At 44.1% G+C, this 16,399-nt stretch overlaps 1 protein-coding gene across 1 annotated transcript in view; it reads left to right on the top strand.

Moving 5' to 3' along the window:
• Positions 1-16,399, top strand: part of PAMR1 (peptidase domain containing associated with muscle regeneration 1) — a 37,061-nt gene that overhangs the window by 15,839 nt on the left and 4,823 nt on the right. Inside the window, exons 5-7 of the mRNA XM_010178491.2 lie at positions 10,337-10,507; positions 13,160-13,372; positions 14,966-15,032. Of these exons, the coding sequence (XP_010176793.2) occupies positions 10,337-10,507; positions 13,160-13,372; positions 14,966-15,032 (451 nt within the window). The remainder of the gene's footprint in view (positions 1-10,336; positions 10,508-13,159; positions 13,373-14,965; positions 15,033-16,399) is intronic.

The following is a 16,399-nucleotide window of genomic DNA, read 5'->3' as shown; positions in this document are numbered from 1 at the left end:
CTCTCATCTCAACACTTGGTGATTTCCATTTCTTTCTCTTAAACAGGCAATGCCAGATCTTCCTTCCTGTCTGAAATCCAGCTCAGATCCCCACAAAAGGCTGAATAAACTCTTGTGCCAGCCAGGCTGGGGTGAATCTATACCATTAAATGGTGTTTTCCTGTTGCAGTTAATGCACATTCACAAACATTGTTTCAAAGCACTATGCACTTGTTCAGAGCGTCTTTCTGACCCAGCACTGCCTGTGCTTGCCCCTCTTTAGCTGAAAGCTGACATCTCCAAAATGAAACACCTCTCCTTTGTAATTTGGTTTAATCATGAGCCTATCAGCTTCCCTGTTGCCCTACAATCTTCCCCCTGAGCAGACAGTGCTCTCCTCTGCAGGGTGATGTTGTGATGTTTTCCAAGGGACACATTGGGGGACTTGTTCTAAATATTAGTTCTTGCCACTGATGACAGGGAAAATGAATGTTGAGGAGCGTTCGGATTTCGCTCACTCCAGCATCCCAGGCACAAACAGGTACAGTTGTATAATTAAATAGGCCATCCAAGTACCGGAAAGGTTGTATGCAGAGACACAGCTTTCTAAGGGCTGAGGACAATGCTGATAAAGATCAAGTGGCTAATTGTAAGCAACAACCTCCAAATTGCCTCCGGATGAATAAATCACAGTGGGTGATCCAAGCATATTTTCACATGGATACGGTCTCATTCACAGAAGCAGGGAGCTGGAAAACATCAGGGGTGAGTTCCAATTGGCTGGAAGGGAATGAAAAGATTTGGATTTCAGTAGGGATTACGTCATAGCTTTGTGTAATTATTCCTATCTGGTGAAACCACCAAAAGCAAGGAGGCCCAGAGAGCGGGACTGGAAATCGGCTGTGGCTGGTACTTGGGGTCGGCTGATCAGCTGCTCTCGTTATGATTTCCTTTGACATTTCCAGGATTGATGTGAGGACTGGCAAAATGCAACAATAAGAGGAGATTTGGACTTCCAGAGCTCTTTCATAGGTGTTAAATTAAGGCCAAAATATCTTTGTGGTGAATTGTCTGTCGCAGCATTTCTGCGTGAGCTGTGGCTGGAGCCGAGCATGGAGCTGGGAGAGTGTGTCTGGGGCATCACAAGAGGCACCAAGGAGGGTGGAGAGTTTCCTTTCTTTTGAAACACAAGTGAGGGAAGAGATGGTTTATCCAAAACCCTCCCTTGCTAACAACCTGAATGGAAGCTACTGCAACACAGGGGGGCACTTTTAGGGAATAGTCCTTGTTACCCCTCCAGGACTTGTATTTGATATTGAAGGCCAGTTCTTAAGTCACATTTAGGCATCTATTTGCTCCTTTAGCTACCGAAATCACCGTGGCATGGGCACCTTTGTGCAGCTGGCTGTTCGTATCTTAGCCTCGCCAGCTAAAGTGCTGGTGGTCAGGTAGACGTTGGAGGTACCTCTGAGACCCACACCTAAAGCCTCACCCACTGGCTGCTGAGTCTGTGGTGACAGGCATGACCAGGCAAAGTGCTGGTGGCTGGAGCTGTTCAGAGCACCCTTGTTCTTGGAGGTCCAAGAGCCTCCTTATTCCAGAAAACTCTGCCATCCCTGTGAACACCTCTTTATGGCAGTGGTTTCCTTGCCCTTCCTGTACAGGATCTGCTGCTGTGTTTGCACGTATTTGTTCTCTGCTTTGAGTCTTGCTTTAAAAGAATTAATTTTCATCCCAAACCTGAGCGCTCTCAGCTTTGCTTGTTCGCTCCCTTCCAACTTCTGGTTGTAAAAGTTTCAACCACACTCTCTTTTTCACCTAAAATGCAGAGCCTGCCAGCTCCAAAAAGAAAAAGTTCTGAGCAGCAACAAAGAAGACAAGTAAGTGTGCTAGACATCTCCAGCCCCCTCAGACATGTCCCGTGTAAACACACACCCCCGGAAAGCGTTTCCTTCAGAGAGTCCCGACCGAGACCACCTGTCCTCCAAAGCAGTTCAGCTCCCTGCAGCCTGTTCCTGCTGCAGGGAAGAATGGTGCTCCCATAGCAAAGCTCATGCCAGCGAGCCCCTCCTGCTCTCATTCACATCCAGCTCTTGCCTGGGGCTGAAGGAGAACAGCTGGGCTGCTGGGCAGTGTGTGGCTCCCTAGTGAGCAGTGCGCTTCAGCGTAGGAGAGGTGGCAGGTGGTGGCGAGAAGATTAATGTCCTGATGATGGATCCTGCAGTGTTTGCTGTCATTTATTCAGGAGAGCTTGAGCTGAGAGTTGATCTTGAGAGCAGCATCAGAAGATGACAGGCTCTTTCCTGAGAGTAAGTACCATCACTGTGAATTTTGTTCCTTGTAGGAACAAAGCCTGTGCTGAAATTATTGCCAGCTCAGGGAGAATGTCAGAGTCACAGAGAAGGACGTTCCCACCACAACTTGCACAGCTTGCTCTGTGAGGTGCTGCAGGACCTCACAAAACCAGCATTGCTATCAGCAGACTTATGGTGAGCCCATGATCCCAGCATGCAGAGAACCTTGAAGGCAGACAGGAGCCAGATGAGAACTCTGGACTCCCAGAGCATAGGTCGGAGGCAGGGCTCCAGCCTGATGGTGTGTGTGACCTGATGCACCGAGGTCTGGCAGCCCTGCGCAGAGGAGTGTGCAGAGCCACGCTGCCTCAGGACGGCCCGAGGCCTCCCAGTGTCAGCAGGCTATTGCATCAAATCCATCACCAAGCTCATATGCTTGCTTGAAAGCCCTGCTCACTCCTTATGAGAAGAAATAAAAAAAGCAGTTCTCCTGAGCAGTGTGAGCCACGGCCTCCAGAAATCCCTCACCTCATTCCTTCCTTGAGGACACAGCCATTCCAAAAACATCTTGACAGCCAATGTCCTTATGCTTTGGCTAAAGTTAGTCTCTGTGGGCTTATGTGTTAAGTGTTGACTGTGTCTGGGCTGCTATGCCAAGCTGCAGAGGGATGATGTCTCAGGAGGACCATCTGAGTCCTCTCCCACGTCAGTTCTTTCCTGCCAGCAAACCCAGTGAGAACCTGGGGCGTCCTCACCTTGCGGATGCACACTGGGGAGAGGAGGGATGAGTGTAGGAGTCAGTGGTATCAGAGACTTACATGGACTGACAGAGCTCATGGGCCAGGACAGGAGATGAGCTCTGTTACGAGTGAAGACAACAAATTCTGTAAGTCTGAATTCAGAAGAGCTCTTTCCTCACGGGCTCTGCCAAGGGCCTCACACTACCCAGCAGTAACTGGTAACCTGTTCACCGCAGGTTCCCTCCTCACCCCTGTGTTTTGCCTTCAGGCCACCAAACTGCCACCTGCCTACAGAGCACTGCTGCTGAGAATAACGCTCTTTCTGAGGAGAGTTACTTAAATATCTTCCGTTCCAGTCTCTGTCAGACTTTCTCTGGCAGTCAGGAGATGGATTTGGCTGGGATGGTGGCACCTGGGCTCCCACAGCAAGCCCAGAGCTCTCTCTCTTGCTGCAGAAGGCATCTGCTGGGATTCAGAAGAGCAGAGCTGCTCTCCTCCCCTGCTTGTTACCAAGTGCAGTTTCTGTGGCCGTTTTCAGTGTCTGGCCTCCCCGAGCGTGCCAGCACACCTTATGCAAAAGCAATATTACAAGTACTTAGAAAAATGTTCCCCAGAGCCCCTGCTAGACAGCCAAAATGTGCTGTGTACATTAGCACGGGTCAGCCTGAAAGCCAAGCTCTGACTTGGGAATATGCAGCAAGATAAATTTCTTTAGCAGTAGCTATATTAAAAGATCCTATAAGCAAGTTAAGAACAAAACTCCAGATAGTTACAAGCTCTTGCACCTCATATTTCAGGGGGGACAGAAATGGGAATGTAAACCTTTTATTAGAACCAGCAATGAGAAATGAGATTTATTTCAGGTGTGCTATATATTATTGAAAGGTTATGCAGAATTTAGAGATAATGTATGATATGTGTGAGGGGGTATATATTATTTAACGAGGAAGTGGATGAGAGGAAGGCAGCAGAAAAAAAAAATAGGACAAAAGCAAATGATAATTCCATCAGGCAGGATTTTAAGGACATTGAAGAGTGAAAAGTGTAGCTCAAGACATCGTCTAATTTATCTCACTGGTGCTAAAATGAGCATGAAAACTATTTCTAAATGGCAGATAATTCAGATCTGAGGAATGTCTCTTACATATAATTTAAAAGGGAGAGGAATTTTGCACTGTTATTATTAATAATGGAAGATTTTACTTAAAAATTCAGGAACTTAATGTTCCTCTAGTCTAGTTTTTCTCAGATTGCAGAAAGTTATCTGTGAAATGTGGAGCCATTTTAATGTTTCATATGGGGCAGAAATACTGTTCTGTTTTTATCCAAGGCACCAAAGTAAGAGGCAAGAAGGGTAATAAGTTTTATCAGGACCCTGTGAGTTTGTTCTATGGGCACCGGAGGCAGCTCTGGTTTTTATTCTCTCCATAACAACCGGGCTATCGCAATCGAGCGTTTCTGTCAGCTGCCTGTAGCCACCTTGCCGGACACCTTCCTCCTCTGCTCTCTTCTGAACTTGCCTCAGACCCTGAAGTGACAAGGGTTACCTACAGGCTTGTATAGATTAATTGTGGAGCTTCCCAGGAACAACGCTGTGTAGCAAAATATGGAAAAATTAAAACAAAAAACCCCTCTCATGTCATGATGGGCTTGCTAGTGCCGCCCCGTTCTCTCCAAAGTTTGTTCCAGATTTATTTCTTTTATGAGACTCTCATAATTTCCACTTACATCCTCCCATGCCTTTCAGACATTTGTCAAGGAGGCTTTTATAGTTTTTCTTGAGTAAGAATACTCCTGCTCTTAATTTTATCCTGCCTGAATATACCTCTTTGTCTTCCTTTAGACATTTTACTGTCTCCTTTCTGGTTGTAGCTTTTAGATTATTACAGTTTTTAGCTTTTGCATGACCAGGGTTGCCATTCTTAGCTCTTAGTTACTCTCAAGATTATATTTCCCTGACATTAGTTTCACCTTTCCCTAACATCTTTCCAGTTTTCCCATTGTTTTTTAGATTAGAAATTGACCAGAATCTTTACAGGTGTGATGACACCATGGCATGAAGAATGGAATCAGCCAATCAGTCTCTGGATTGCTCAGACTTTTTTTGGCAGATCTTGAATGAATATCTTTCATATTTGGCTGTCCATTACCATCTCATAGTAGAATTTTGCAGCCACCCTGTCCATTTTCAGGGTTCCTGGTGGCTTTGCTCTTCTATCTGTGGAGAGAAAGGTGCAGAGACTGAGCACTGCAACCTGAAATCCTGACATTTAGTAGATAATTCTGTCTGAAGCTCTCTGCCTTGTCTTTTGCTTCTTCCTCTGTATGCTTTGCAAAGTAACTGAGAGAAAAGGTAAGGTACTCATCTTGTGAAAAGCTTGTCAGTGGCTGCTCTTCAGAGGGCTTTGCGCTAACACTAGGGGAGTGTTGATAAGGCCTTTAAGTAGGATAAGACCTATGGGTGCCAGTTCTTTCTTTAACCACTGCTGTGTCAGTGAGAAAGTCTTCCCGTGGGTTATCCAGACAGATTTTCCTACTCCTTCATCTCTCATTTTGCTATGGACAAGTAATGCTATAGCCAAACAGCAAAATGACACCAATGACAAGAAATACACTGAGGTGCTGGAGCGTGTCCAGAGAAGGGCAACGGAGCTGGGGAAGGGTCTGGAGCACAAGTGTGCTGAGTTCCCTTGTGGCTGAGGGAACTGGGGGTGTTGAGCCTGGAGAAAAGGAGGCTGAGGGGAGACCTTCTGGCTCTGTCCAAGTCCCTTGGAGGAGGGTGGAGAGAGGTGGGGGTGGGTCTCTTCTCCCAAGTAACAAGTGACAGGACAAGAGGAAATGGGCTCCAGTTGCCCCAGAGGAGATTTAGATTGTGTATGAGGAAGAATTTCTTCACCAAAAAGGTTGTCAAGCATTGGAACAGGCTGCCCAGGGCAGCGGTGGAGTCCCCATCGCTGGAGGGATTGAAGAGTTGTGTAGATGTGGTGCTTAGGACAAGGTTTAGTGCTGGACTCAGCAGTGTGAGGTTTACAGTTAGAGTTGATTATCTTAAAGATCTTTTCCAACCCAAACAATTCTGTGATTCTCTTCTGTGTCTAAGACACCTACAAGGTAGGAAGACAGAGCCACAGGGCAGGAGGAATAATTTCCTTCACGTGGAGCAGAGCAGTGGCCTAGGCATGGTTCAAGCCCATGGTGTGCTCCTTGCCAGCCCACCGCCTGCTTCCCAAGGAAGCACTGTCCAGAGGGCTGTCCAGAAACACTCAGGAGATGGCAGGATCAGGCCCATCCTGCCTGAGCAAGGGAATCTGAAATGGTAGATCTCAAAGAGCTTAGAAACTGAAGAGAACTGGCCAGCTCAGGTGGCTGGGTTTTATGGCTAGTGTGTGTATCCAGAGGGAAAGGGCAGAGCTAGGTATGAATGGCATTTTAAAAATGTCCTTTTCCTTTCTTTTTCACTTCTGAGAAACATTTGTTGGGGAGTTAGATACAGTCTTACACCAGGAGAGAATGCTGAAAGACTTCAATAAAATATCTCAAACAAAGGACACTGTCCTAAAATTCAATGGGATATACTGCACACTCTGAAAGATGTAAGAACCAGTCCAATTCCCAGTCTTGGCGGGAAGCTATCCACAAAGAGAGAGAACTGGATGAAGCACACAGGGGCTGGGATTCCCTCCACAGTCACTGTTCAAAGCTCCATTGCCTGAAGTGCTCACAAGGAGAGGGAAAAGGTGCAGAAGAGCTGCCTGAAACATCTTAGGTGAAAGGATAAAAGGCAAGTCAAACCAAAGAGGGAAAAAAACTCTAGAGCTCAAACCAAAGCAGCACAGACAGGTACTGGTGTAACTGAGTGTGGCTTTCAGGCTAGATAATATAGCTGAAAACAGAGCTCAGCGGTGGTCCTGAGACACAGGGGACATCCCAGGAGTTAAAAACACATTTAATTTGTAGAGAGAAAGAATGAACTTACACAGAGATCCAAAGAAAAAATAAAATGAGTGGTTGTGCCTCCAGGGGCAAAGCTTGAAGAATAGGACAGACCATGAGGGAAGATCCTGTGTTAGAAGAGAACAGACAACCAGTGGATAAAGGCCTGGGGGACAAAAGGGACATGGCTGCTCATAATACTTGGCTGTTTTGCCATCAGAGAAACCCCACGGCGACTCTGCTTGTAACATCCCTGTGAGGAAAGGGGTGCTCTCATCTGTTAGTTACAGCAGATGAAGCAATTTACCCATGGCCACAGTTTTTTAGCTGTGATTAGATCTCATGACCTTCTGCCTCCATATTCCCCACTCTAGGCCATAGTTCCCATACTAAATGAAACTGAATTTACAGCATAAATAAAGCCAGGGTTGTTCCAGCTGGGTCACACTGGCACAGGGAAGCTAAGGAAAGCCTGGCAGCCAGAGCAAATCAAAAGGCTTAGAAACTAAATAACTTCATCACTTAGGAGACTGAACAAGAACAAATCCGTATAGATTGTGGAAAAAAAGTAAGTGTAGCTTGGCGACATTTTTTCCAGGATGGACCTAGACCACAAAAGCACCAAAACATTTGCTCTGCAGAGCTGAGCTGGACCACAAGCAAACCAGAAAACCTGTGTTTAGGATAAGAAGGAGAACTCTGAGTGGTGCACAGATGTTTCTAATCATCTCCTTTTCTCATTTGACAAGCTGAGAGTGACTTTACATTGGAAGAGAGGAATATAAATGTAGTGAAATTAATTGCTGTTCAGAGAAAGATATGAAGGGAGTGACTGGGAATACACAGATCATGACTCAGAAACTGAGAAGTTAAAACATCAAGAAATTCTATGCTCCCATTATTCCCCGTTCACTTGTATATCTGCTTGTATATACACGTGTGCACCTATGTATGCATGTATATGTACGTGTGTGTGCCTGTATTTCACATGAGAAACATCGAGGGCTAGGAATTAATCTTGTTGCATTTTTATCATTATTCTTTCACTAAAGATCACACTGACGCAGAACACGGGCAGCCGAGAGGAAACGTTGAGCTCCCCTAACTGGATGTGTTTTGATTTGGAGCAGTGAGTCTGGGCTCTTCTCTCATGTTAGACAGCTTTTCTTTCCAAGACTTGTGCTTACTAGTGCACAAATGATTCTGCCCACTCATTGTTTGATGTTTGTGGTAATCCATAAAATGAGGGAAATTTCTGCAGAGCCTTGTTCTTGCGAATGCTGCTGCTTTAGGACTGTTACTCAAGAATCTCTTCCTCATGTGAATAATTGGATGGTCCACAATCCGTATAAATAGATGCATTCATGTGTGTTCTGTATAAGGATTACAGGGCTGAGGCCTTAGAAAAGCTTTTCCTCTGGAAGTGTAGGGATCAAAATTTGGTTAGTAAGCAACCAGCTAGGAGGCAAAACAGAAAAAGTCAAATTCTAGAAGCATAAGGTAGGGATGGTCGCTTTGGCATTCATCTCTGTCTTCAGTGGAGTGCCACAGCTCCCCGGTAAAAACCCAGAGCATATCTAAATCTGGCCCTGAATCCTGTCCTGTGCAGGAGTCCACAACGAATGGCCAGGCAAAGCCAGAGACACACAGAGATGGGTAACTGTGCAGGTACTAAAACCTGCATTTCCTACATTGTTGTAATTCCTACATGCAGAAGCACACACATGTAATTACAGAGAAACACATACATGTAATTACAGAAACACACACATGTAATTCCTACATGCAGAAACACATACATGTAATTCCTACATACAGAAACACAAACATGTAATTCCTACAGAAACACATACATGTAATTCCTACATACAGAAATACATACATGTAATTCCTACATACAGAAACACATACATGTAATTCCTACATACAGAAACACATACATGTAATTCCTACATACAGAAACACATACATGTAATTCCTACATACAGAAACACATACATGTAATTCCTACATACAGAAACACATACATGTAATTTCTACATACAGAAACACAAACATGTAATTCCTACATACAGGAAAATGTACATGTAATTTCTACATACAGAAACACATACATGTAATTCCTACATACAGGAAAATGTACATGTAATTTCTACATACAGAAACACATACATGTAATTCCTACATACAGAAACACATACATGTAATTCCTACATACAGAAACACAAACATGTAATTCCTACATGTATGGAATACAGGAAAATGTACAGTAATTTCTACATACAGAAAACTGGTCTTAAAAAGAGACTTGGAGGAGGTGAGTAGGGCATGGATGGATGTTTCTCTGTCTCTCATAATGGAGAAAGTACAGCATCAAACGGAGTGATCAGGTGGCAGACGAGAAACCAAGCAGTGTATTTTTTACAACACAACACTTACTCTGTAGAGCTCACTGCCGTAGGATATTGTGGACACCAAGTATGTAGTTGAGTTTAGAAAATACTCAGACAAATTAATGCTAAAAAAAAATCACCAGGGTATGTGACACCAAAATTACCATTGTAGTTCAGGTCGTCCTTACACCCCAGACTGCTGAATGCTGCCAGAATATGCCAGGAACGTATTCTGTATGCTTGCTCTGGTTTTATGTTCCTTCCATCAAATCTACTGCTTACCACCATTAAAGACAGGTTTCTGTGCTGCATGGACCTTTGTTCTGATTTAGTAGAGCGAGCTTGATGCTCTTGGAGAAATCTTGCTTACAGTGTTTAATATTTACTGCTTGCAGTAGTTAAATAGACCATTGTCTGTAAGTATTGTCCCAACAGAGCAAACCCTGTGGGTAAATATCAGAGCTTAGTAAATATAAAGTTCTATTTTTAATGCCATTATGATAATGTTTGATCTACACAAATGATGATGCTTGAATATGTCAGTGAGGTTATCTGAACAACTATATAAAAATGGAAAGAAACTTTTAAAAGAATTTCAATGGAACGCTTTTAAGGATCTAAATTTTTTTCATGACCAAGCGTGGTAGTTCATTCAAAACCCCTGTTAAGATGAAAAGTGCTTCAAATACTAATATTTTGAGCAAATGAGCCCTAATGATGCAAACAATTATGCACGTGATCACACTTCCAAGTACTCCCATTGAACTGAATGGATCTAGATATGAATTGAAAAGTGGCATATATATATATATATATATAAAAGTGTGTATAGAACTGACGTCTAAACAACCTTCTAAAGACTGGCATATACCTGTCTTGTAATTTTGACTCCTGTGCCCATTTTAATTGGTTTTTCAATGTTCTAAATAAAGAATCATCCTAACACAGTCCTGTTTTTGTAATAAAGTGGATTTTTTTGAAATATCTGAACTGTCAGTGGTGATGTGTAGGACTCCAGGTGCTCCTGCTCATGGTATTGTGGAAGGAGATGACTTTAAATACGGGGCCCAGGTTTACTTCAAGTGCAACGCAGGTTACAGCTTAAAAGGCAGCCGTGTTGCCTACTGTCAGCTTGATGGGATTTGGTCAACACATCATCCTGAATGTGGTAAGGTCACTTTAAGTTTTGATTGTTATCGAATGTTTCAGCCAATGTATTCACATGAAACTGGAATGTCCAAACTCACTTGAGATTTGGTAGATTGGTAACTCAGCATGGTGTTCTTTTGTCTTCCTGTCTTTAAGAAACAGTGGGGAATTTTATTTTACTCTGCTGGAGCCCAAGCCTGCAAAATTTGCTTATAGAAAGGCCTGACTGAAACACCACACGAGTGAAAAATAATTTCCTCAAAGGCTTCAGCCACGCGTCCTTCTCACATACAGACTGACAATGTCTGGCACCAAAACCAAGTGAGGGACGTGGTGCAACCATGAATAGCTACGTCCATTGCTGTGTACCTCCAACACCTTCTCTGCAGAGGTCTGGGGCACTCTGTGGAGGTCATTAGGGCCTTACTGCATGGAGACCAGACTGATTTCAATAGAATTCCCATCCGTAAGAAAAATTGACAAAAGAGAAACTTCTGCTTATTCTGGCTGTGCAAGTTGGCACGCCTACCATTCACATCGATTCTCCTGTGAAATTCCAAGCCCCTTCTTCTCATCCAGAGAGACTTTTAATTTTTCTTTGGTTGTTTTGCGTTGCAGAATTTTATTTCCATATTATAGAATAATTTGTATCAATTGAAAAAGTGCTTTTACAAGTGCGTTGTGGCAAACGACATAAATTTGGGGAGGAGTGTTGTGAAACAGCAGTATAGAAGTTTATCTAGTCATTCTTCTATCTAGAGATGATGCCTGCAGTTGCAGTAGATGTAATATCAGGGTTGTGATAAAGTCCCCACTGCATGATGTCCTTGGCTACAGATCTGTTGAATTTGTTGATCTGTTGATCTGATTCTGCAGTGCTAGGTGGTGGAATTTGGGTCTCTCCTTCCCCGATGCTTTCTCTTGGTTTGTAATCCACCAAAAAAGTCATAACCCTGAGCTTGGGCAAGAAGGGAGTTACTGTTCAAGGTACTGATAGGCAAGGGAAGAAATAAGAGAAGGTCTTCACTGACCTATTTGGTCAAGCTTAGGTACATCTGGAAACGTTAGGTGCGTCTGCACTCGGCTCAGCAGATGGTGCCTCTGTGCTGGGTACCGGCGTAGGAAGCAGCTTGCAAGCAAAGCGTGGGACTGCAGGTGATTCCCGGGAGTCCTCAGCTGCTGCCGACTCACCAGGCACTTGTGGTTCACGAGTGAGAGAGACAGCGAGCTACAGAGAAGGAAAATGGGGCCAAATTCTGAGGTGACAGGGTTCTCTGCTTCTGCCTTTCTCCAGGCTGAGAGGAAGTGCAGACGTCCTCTTTGTTTACTGAATGCGAACCAAGTGGGAAAGAATTTAAGTACATGTGTAACCTTCAGCATGTGCTAAAATCCAGCGCTGTAAAGAGAGCTCTGAAATACACCCTTAGCCTGAATGAGACGCTCCATGTTGAGAGCATCCGTTCTTCGCTGAGCCTGTGCGGCAGGGTAGCTGTGTGCTCGCGGGCTCGGTGGAGCTGGTGACCTGAGGATCTGGGGACAGGACAGTGCCACACCCGTGCACTGGGACTGGGCTGATTTCACAGGGGTTCACATAAATGTTCAGGTGCTCTGTTAGATCTTGGTGCTTCTGTGAAGGGAGGCTCAGCAGGCAGCTGAGACTGAAGCAAGGGCACAAAGAGGTAATTGCTGATGGGTTGATACGTCTCCGTCTTCTCAGCCCTCCCTACGCAGAGCAGCACCAGCACGAGCTGTCTACGCTGGATGTTCACTGGTTATCGTGCCGTGAGACATCAGACAGAGGAATTAAACAGAACTGCACGTTACTGTCAGCCTGACCAGAAAACTGAGATGAAATCCAAAGGAAAAAAAAAACCCAAACCAAAGCCATTCTCAGCTGCTAAATAGAAAGATCAGAGAAACAAAAAATATGGGGAAAAGCATTTATTAGACTCAGATAGGGAACACTGTCATCCAGATTTAGGCCAAAAATCTATGTTTATTGAGAGAAAAAAACACATCACCAAATAAAAAGAAGGGGAAAATACTGGGAAGGAGGAAGTATAAGAGGTTTTATAGGAAAAATCTAGCATGAGTAAGCTTTCCATGTTAATTTTTTAGTATCAGTAAATATACATATATGTTATCTTTCAATTCCTGTATTTCCCTGGATTATTGAGATCTCTGTCTCAGTGATAAGAAACCAAAATGCAACCAAACATAAAAGTAGAATTAAGTAGTCTAGCTTTATTATCTAAGTCCAGTGAAGTATTGAGAGTACAGAAAAGGGAAAAGAACACCAAGGACCTGTTTCCTGCACGTAGTTTAAGTGCATCCTTCTGTGTTCTGTTAGTGTTAATGGGACATTAACGTCACCTAACATCAAGGTTCTTTTTCAGGATTGTCAGCTACGTTAAAAATTGTCTTTTTAACAATTTGAGAATCTTAACGCTCTCAGTGAAGACTAAAATGTGCATTATAAACAGACATCTGCATATTATTATTTTTCTTTGATCTTTTCAAAGACAGAGATCTCAGGTGGATCTTGAAAAGGAATCCTTCATAAGGTGCAGATTGTGTAGTGACATCTGAATGAAATGCCAAGCAATCTGACGGGTGAAAATAATGCTGTGAACTTGATAAAATGGTTACTATTTTTTTCCCCTATCATTAGTTCTAGATGAAAAAAACTGCTCAGATCCCGGTGGCCCATTCAATGGCTACAGAAGAGTAGTAGAAGACACTGGGCTCTTGAATGGACGCTATGCAAAAATTGGCACAGTCATTGCTTTCTTTTGTAACAACTCCTATGTTCTTAGTGGGAACGAACAGAGGACCTGCCAAGAGGATGGAGAATGGTCAGGGAAGCAGCCCATCTGCATAAAAGGTAGTTTACAGTCTTTCTTACCACAACTCACAAAAGCTGCTGTGGTTTTACTGGAGTTTGTATCATTTGCATTTGCCAAACAACCGTTTTTGCTGGGAATAATCCATCTGAGTGACACCTGATACTGGGGTTGGTGGTTTGCCAGCTCGACAGGCTGCTAAACTCAGCCAGAAACGATGCCAGTGATTCCAAAGATGTTTCTGTCTTTAAACATGGGAAGGAATGTTCCCTAAGACCCCTATTACCCTCATTCTAGGGATCAAACCTGCGTAAGATCAAAATCAAAGATCAGGAGGGAACTGAAATAGGAGGAAACAATGATCTCCTCAGAGCTGCTGTCCTAGGGCCCAGCTCTCCTCTCCCAACACTTTTCAGTCAGTGGGACCAGCCACGAGTGCTAAAGGCCAAGCCTGTAAATTCCAGCCTTGAAAGTTTAGTTCAGAAAACCACTTGAGGACATGCTTAAACTATCTGTATTCATCAAAACCCCGAGACACATCTTTAAATACTTTGCTAGAAAGGGAATTATGCTGTTGACCTGGAGCTACTCTAAGCATGTCTGAAACCCTGAATGGATGAGCGCATTTGGGCTGGGAACTGCCAAAGTCATTCTCCCAAAGCCATTGTTTGACACAAATTTTAATGGATTTCTTTTTCTTTTTAGCTGAAGTAATGATAATGTCAGGAAATATGTCTGTCCCTGGGGAATTTGCTTTATTCTGTTATTTTAGATGGAAGTACTCTCTGCCTGAAGCATATAATCATCTGTGGAAAGCATCTTTATTGATGATAATCATTTGTGGAAAGCATGTTTATTGATGTTTAACTTTGATAGTGACATAAAGGTTAACACTTACAGTAATCACAAAGAGCAGGATATTGTCAGATCCCACAGATCACAGGTGCTCAGGCATACAGATAAAACCCATCCTGCGAGATTCCTTTTCTCCCACTGTGCACAGCAGGGAGGAGATCCTGGCAGAGTTATTTGAACTGATAAACCTGGATATAACTGAATATGCAAAATTAGAAAATCCTGGATCTCCCTTCTTTTATTTTGTGCATATTCAGGTAACTCTGAAGTGTTCCCTTGGATCAGAGTCTCCAGCTCCTCCCAATGGGTGCATAAGCAAACAGACTCTTAGGGAAGTCTGTAACCTGCAGCCGTGCTGTGTCTGCCCAGTCCCTGGGCCGAGCTGCCTGTGGCTGCACAGGTGGAATTGAGTATTTTAGATATAATTCCATTATTGCAGAAGTTTGCTGGGACTCCCAGCTGTTGGCTGCAGTGGTGTGTATCTGGCATTCAGACACACTGATGGACAAACCCTCCCCCGTGGCTGAAAGTGCCAGTGCAGAGGACGCTCAGTCGCCTCCACCATTGTAAATGGGACAGATCTGGCCAGCCGGGGGGAAGGATTTTTCTGAGGCTTGAGGTTTTAGGACTTATCTTGATTTTAACGCATGTAACTTACTGCCTCTTTTCTTAATCCGGGCCACTATAGCTGGTGAGAGGGAAGAGTGGAAATGTGTATGAACCATAAGACTTGAGCTGTGAATGTGGAAAAGTACTGTGCAACGTTATATTTTTTCTAGCCTGCAGAGAGCCAAAGATCTCTGACCTGGTGAGACAGAAAGTGCTTCCAATGCAGGTTCAGTCAAGGTGAGAACGCGATATCTCAACTACAGTTTAAAGAAAAAATGTGATTGCTTTTCCCCTCCTTTCCTTTCCACCCTGTGTGTTTCGCCTGCCCCAGCAGCCATTCCTGCCACCCCAGTGATGACAGCCCAGCAAGGAGAGCTGCCGGGAGAGGAGCTCTGGTTAGAGCACAGGTTTGCAGGCTGCTGGAGGCAGCCGGGAAGAAACACACAGTTCGAGATGTGCAAACTGCTGGACGATGCCAGAATTAGACTTGCAAGCTTGTGACAGGCTATAAGAACAGTTCTTTGGGGCTAATGATGTGTCTTAAAATAGGAACATGTGCCGTCTTCGTGAATAAATGAGTGGGCAGAGCACAGGGAGAGAAGGGAGGACAGCAGTGTAATTGCTCCCATTAAGTTCCACCACCCACAGCAATACAGCACAGCTGATAGGAAGCTGGGTTTGGGGTAGTCGTGGGGGAGAGGACAAAGGAGAGTAGGAGGGGAGGAGGGAATGAAAGATCGGACCCTGTCTGGCCTTGCCCTTCTGCTGCTTTCTTGAAATAAGCCCAATCTGAATTAGTTATGCTGTGATGTTCAGGTTCATTTTTGTCCAAGTAGTCATTTCTCATTCCAAGGATATTTTTTTTTTCCTGCAGTACATGATACACTTATCTTTAGATGCAGCACAAGAACCGTCCTCATCTTTGGTCTTAAGAACAGTCATCCCAGGTCAGAGTAAAGGTCCAGATCAAGCCATCTCCTGTCTCTGGCAATGGCCAGTAGCAGATGCCTGGAGAAGGCTTTAGGAACAGGGCAAGCACGTACTTCCCAAATACTCTCCCACTCTCCAGCTCTCTGATGTATGATTGTAGAGGTGGCCCTGAGAAACCATCAGGAGGCTTTGGTAGCCATCAAGGGATTTTTCTTGTTTAAATTTCTCAGTTCACTTTTGAAGACTCACAGGTCTTTTTAATGCTAAATGTTTGGGATATTAGCACCAGCTGTACGAGGGCGCATACTTGCCTCTGCCTCCACAGCATCACGATGGTATCTCGTGTTCATGGACTGTTTGTATCCCTTGAAGAAGGATCTCCATTTCATAGGTTAATAGTGAGGCAAAGTGTGGATCAGGCAATATCACAAGGTCACATGTGAGTAGGGAATGGGACCCTGGCAGTCTAAGCATGACCACAGCAGCTCGCATCCTTCTTCCAAAACACAAAGAACTTGCCATTGCTCTTGTTCTTTATAACTTTACTTTCCTTGAGTGCTGTTATGTATGGCCTCACAGATTCTGTGATGGAGGCAGTCTGTGTCTCTCAGTAGTCAAAAATTGGATTACCAGGTGAAAAAAACATCCTTATGGCTTTTCTGGATGCAGGCAGT

This window comes from Antrostomus carolinensis, unplaced genomic scaffold (assembly GCF_000700745.2).
Source record: "Antrostomus carolinensis isolate BGI_N321 unplaced genomic scaffold, ASM70074v2 scaffold50061, whole genome shotgun sequence".
Lineage (NCBI taxonomy): Eukaryota > Metazoa > Chordata > Aves > Caprimulgiformes > Caprimulgidae > Antrostomus > Antrostomus carolinensis.
Note: the sequence above shows the minus strand (reverse complement) of the source record. Positions and strands in the feature narration are given on the sequence as shown.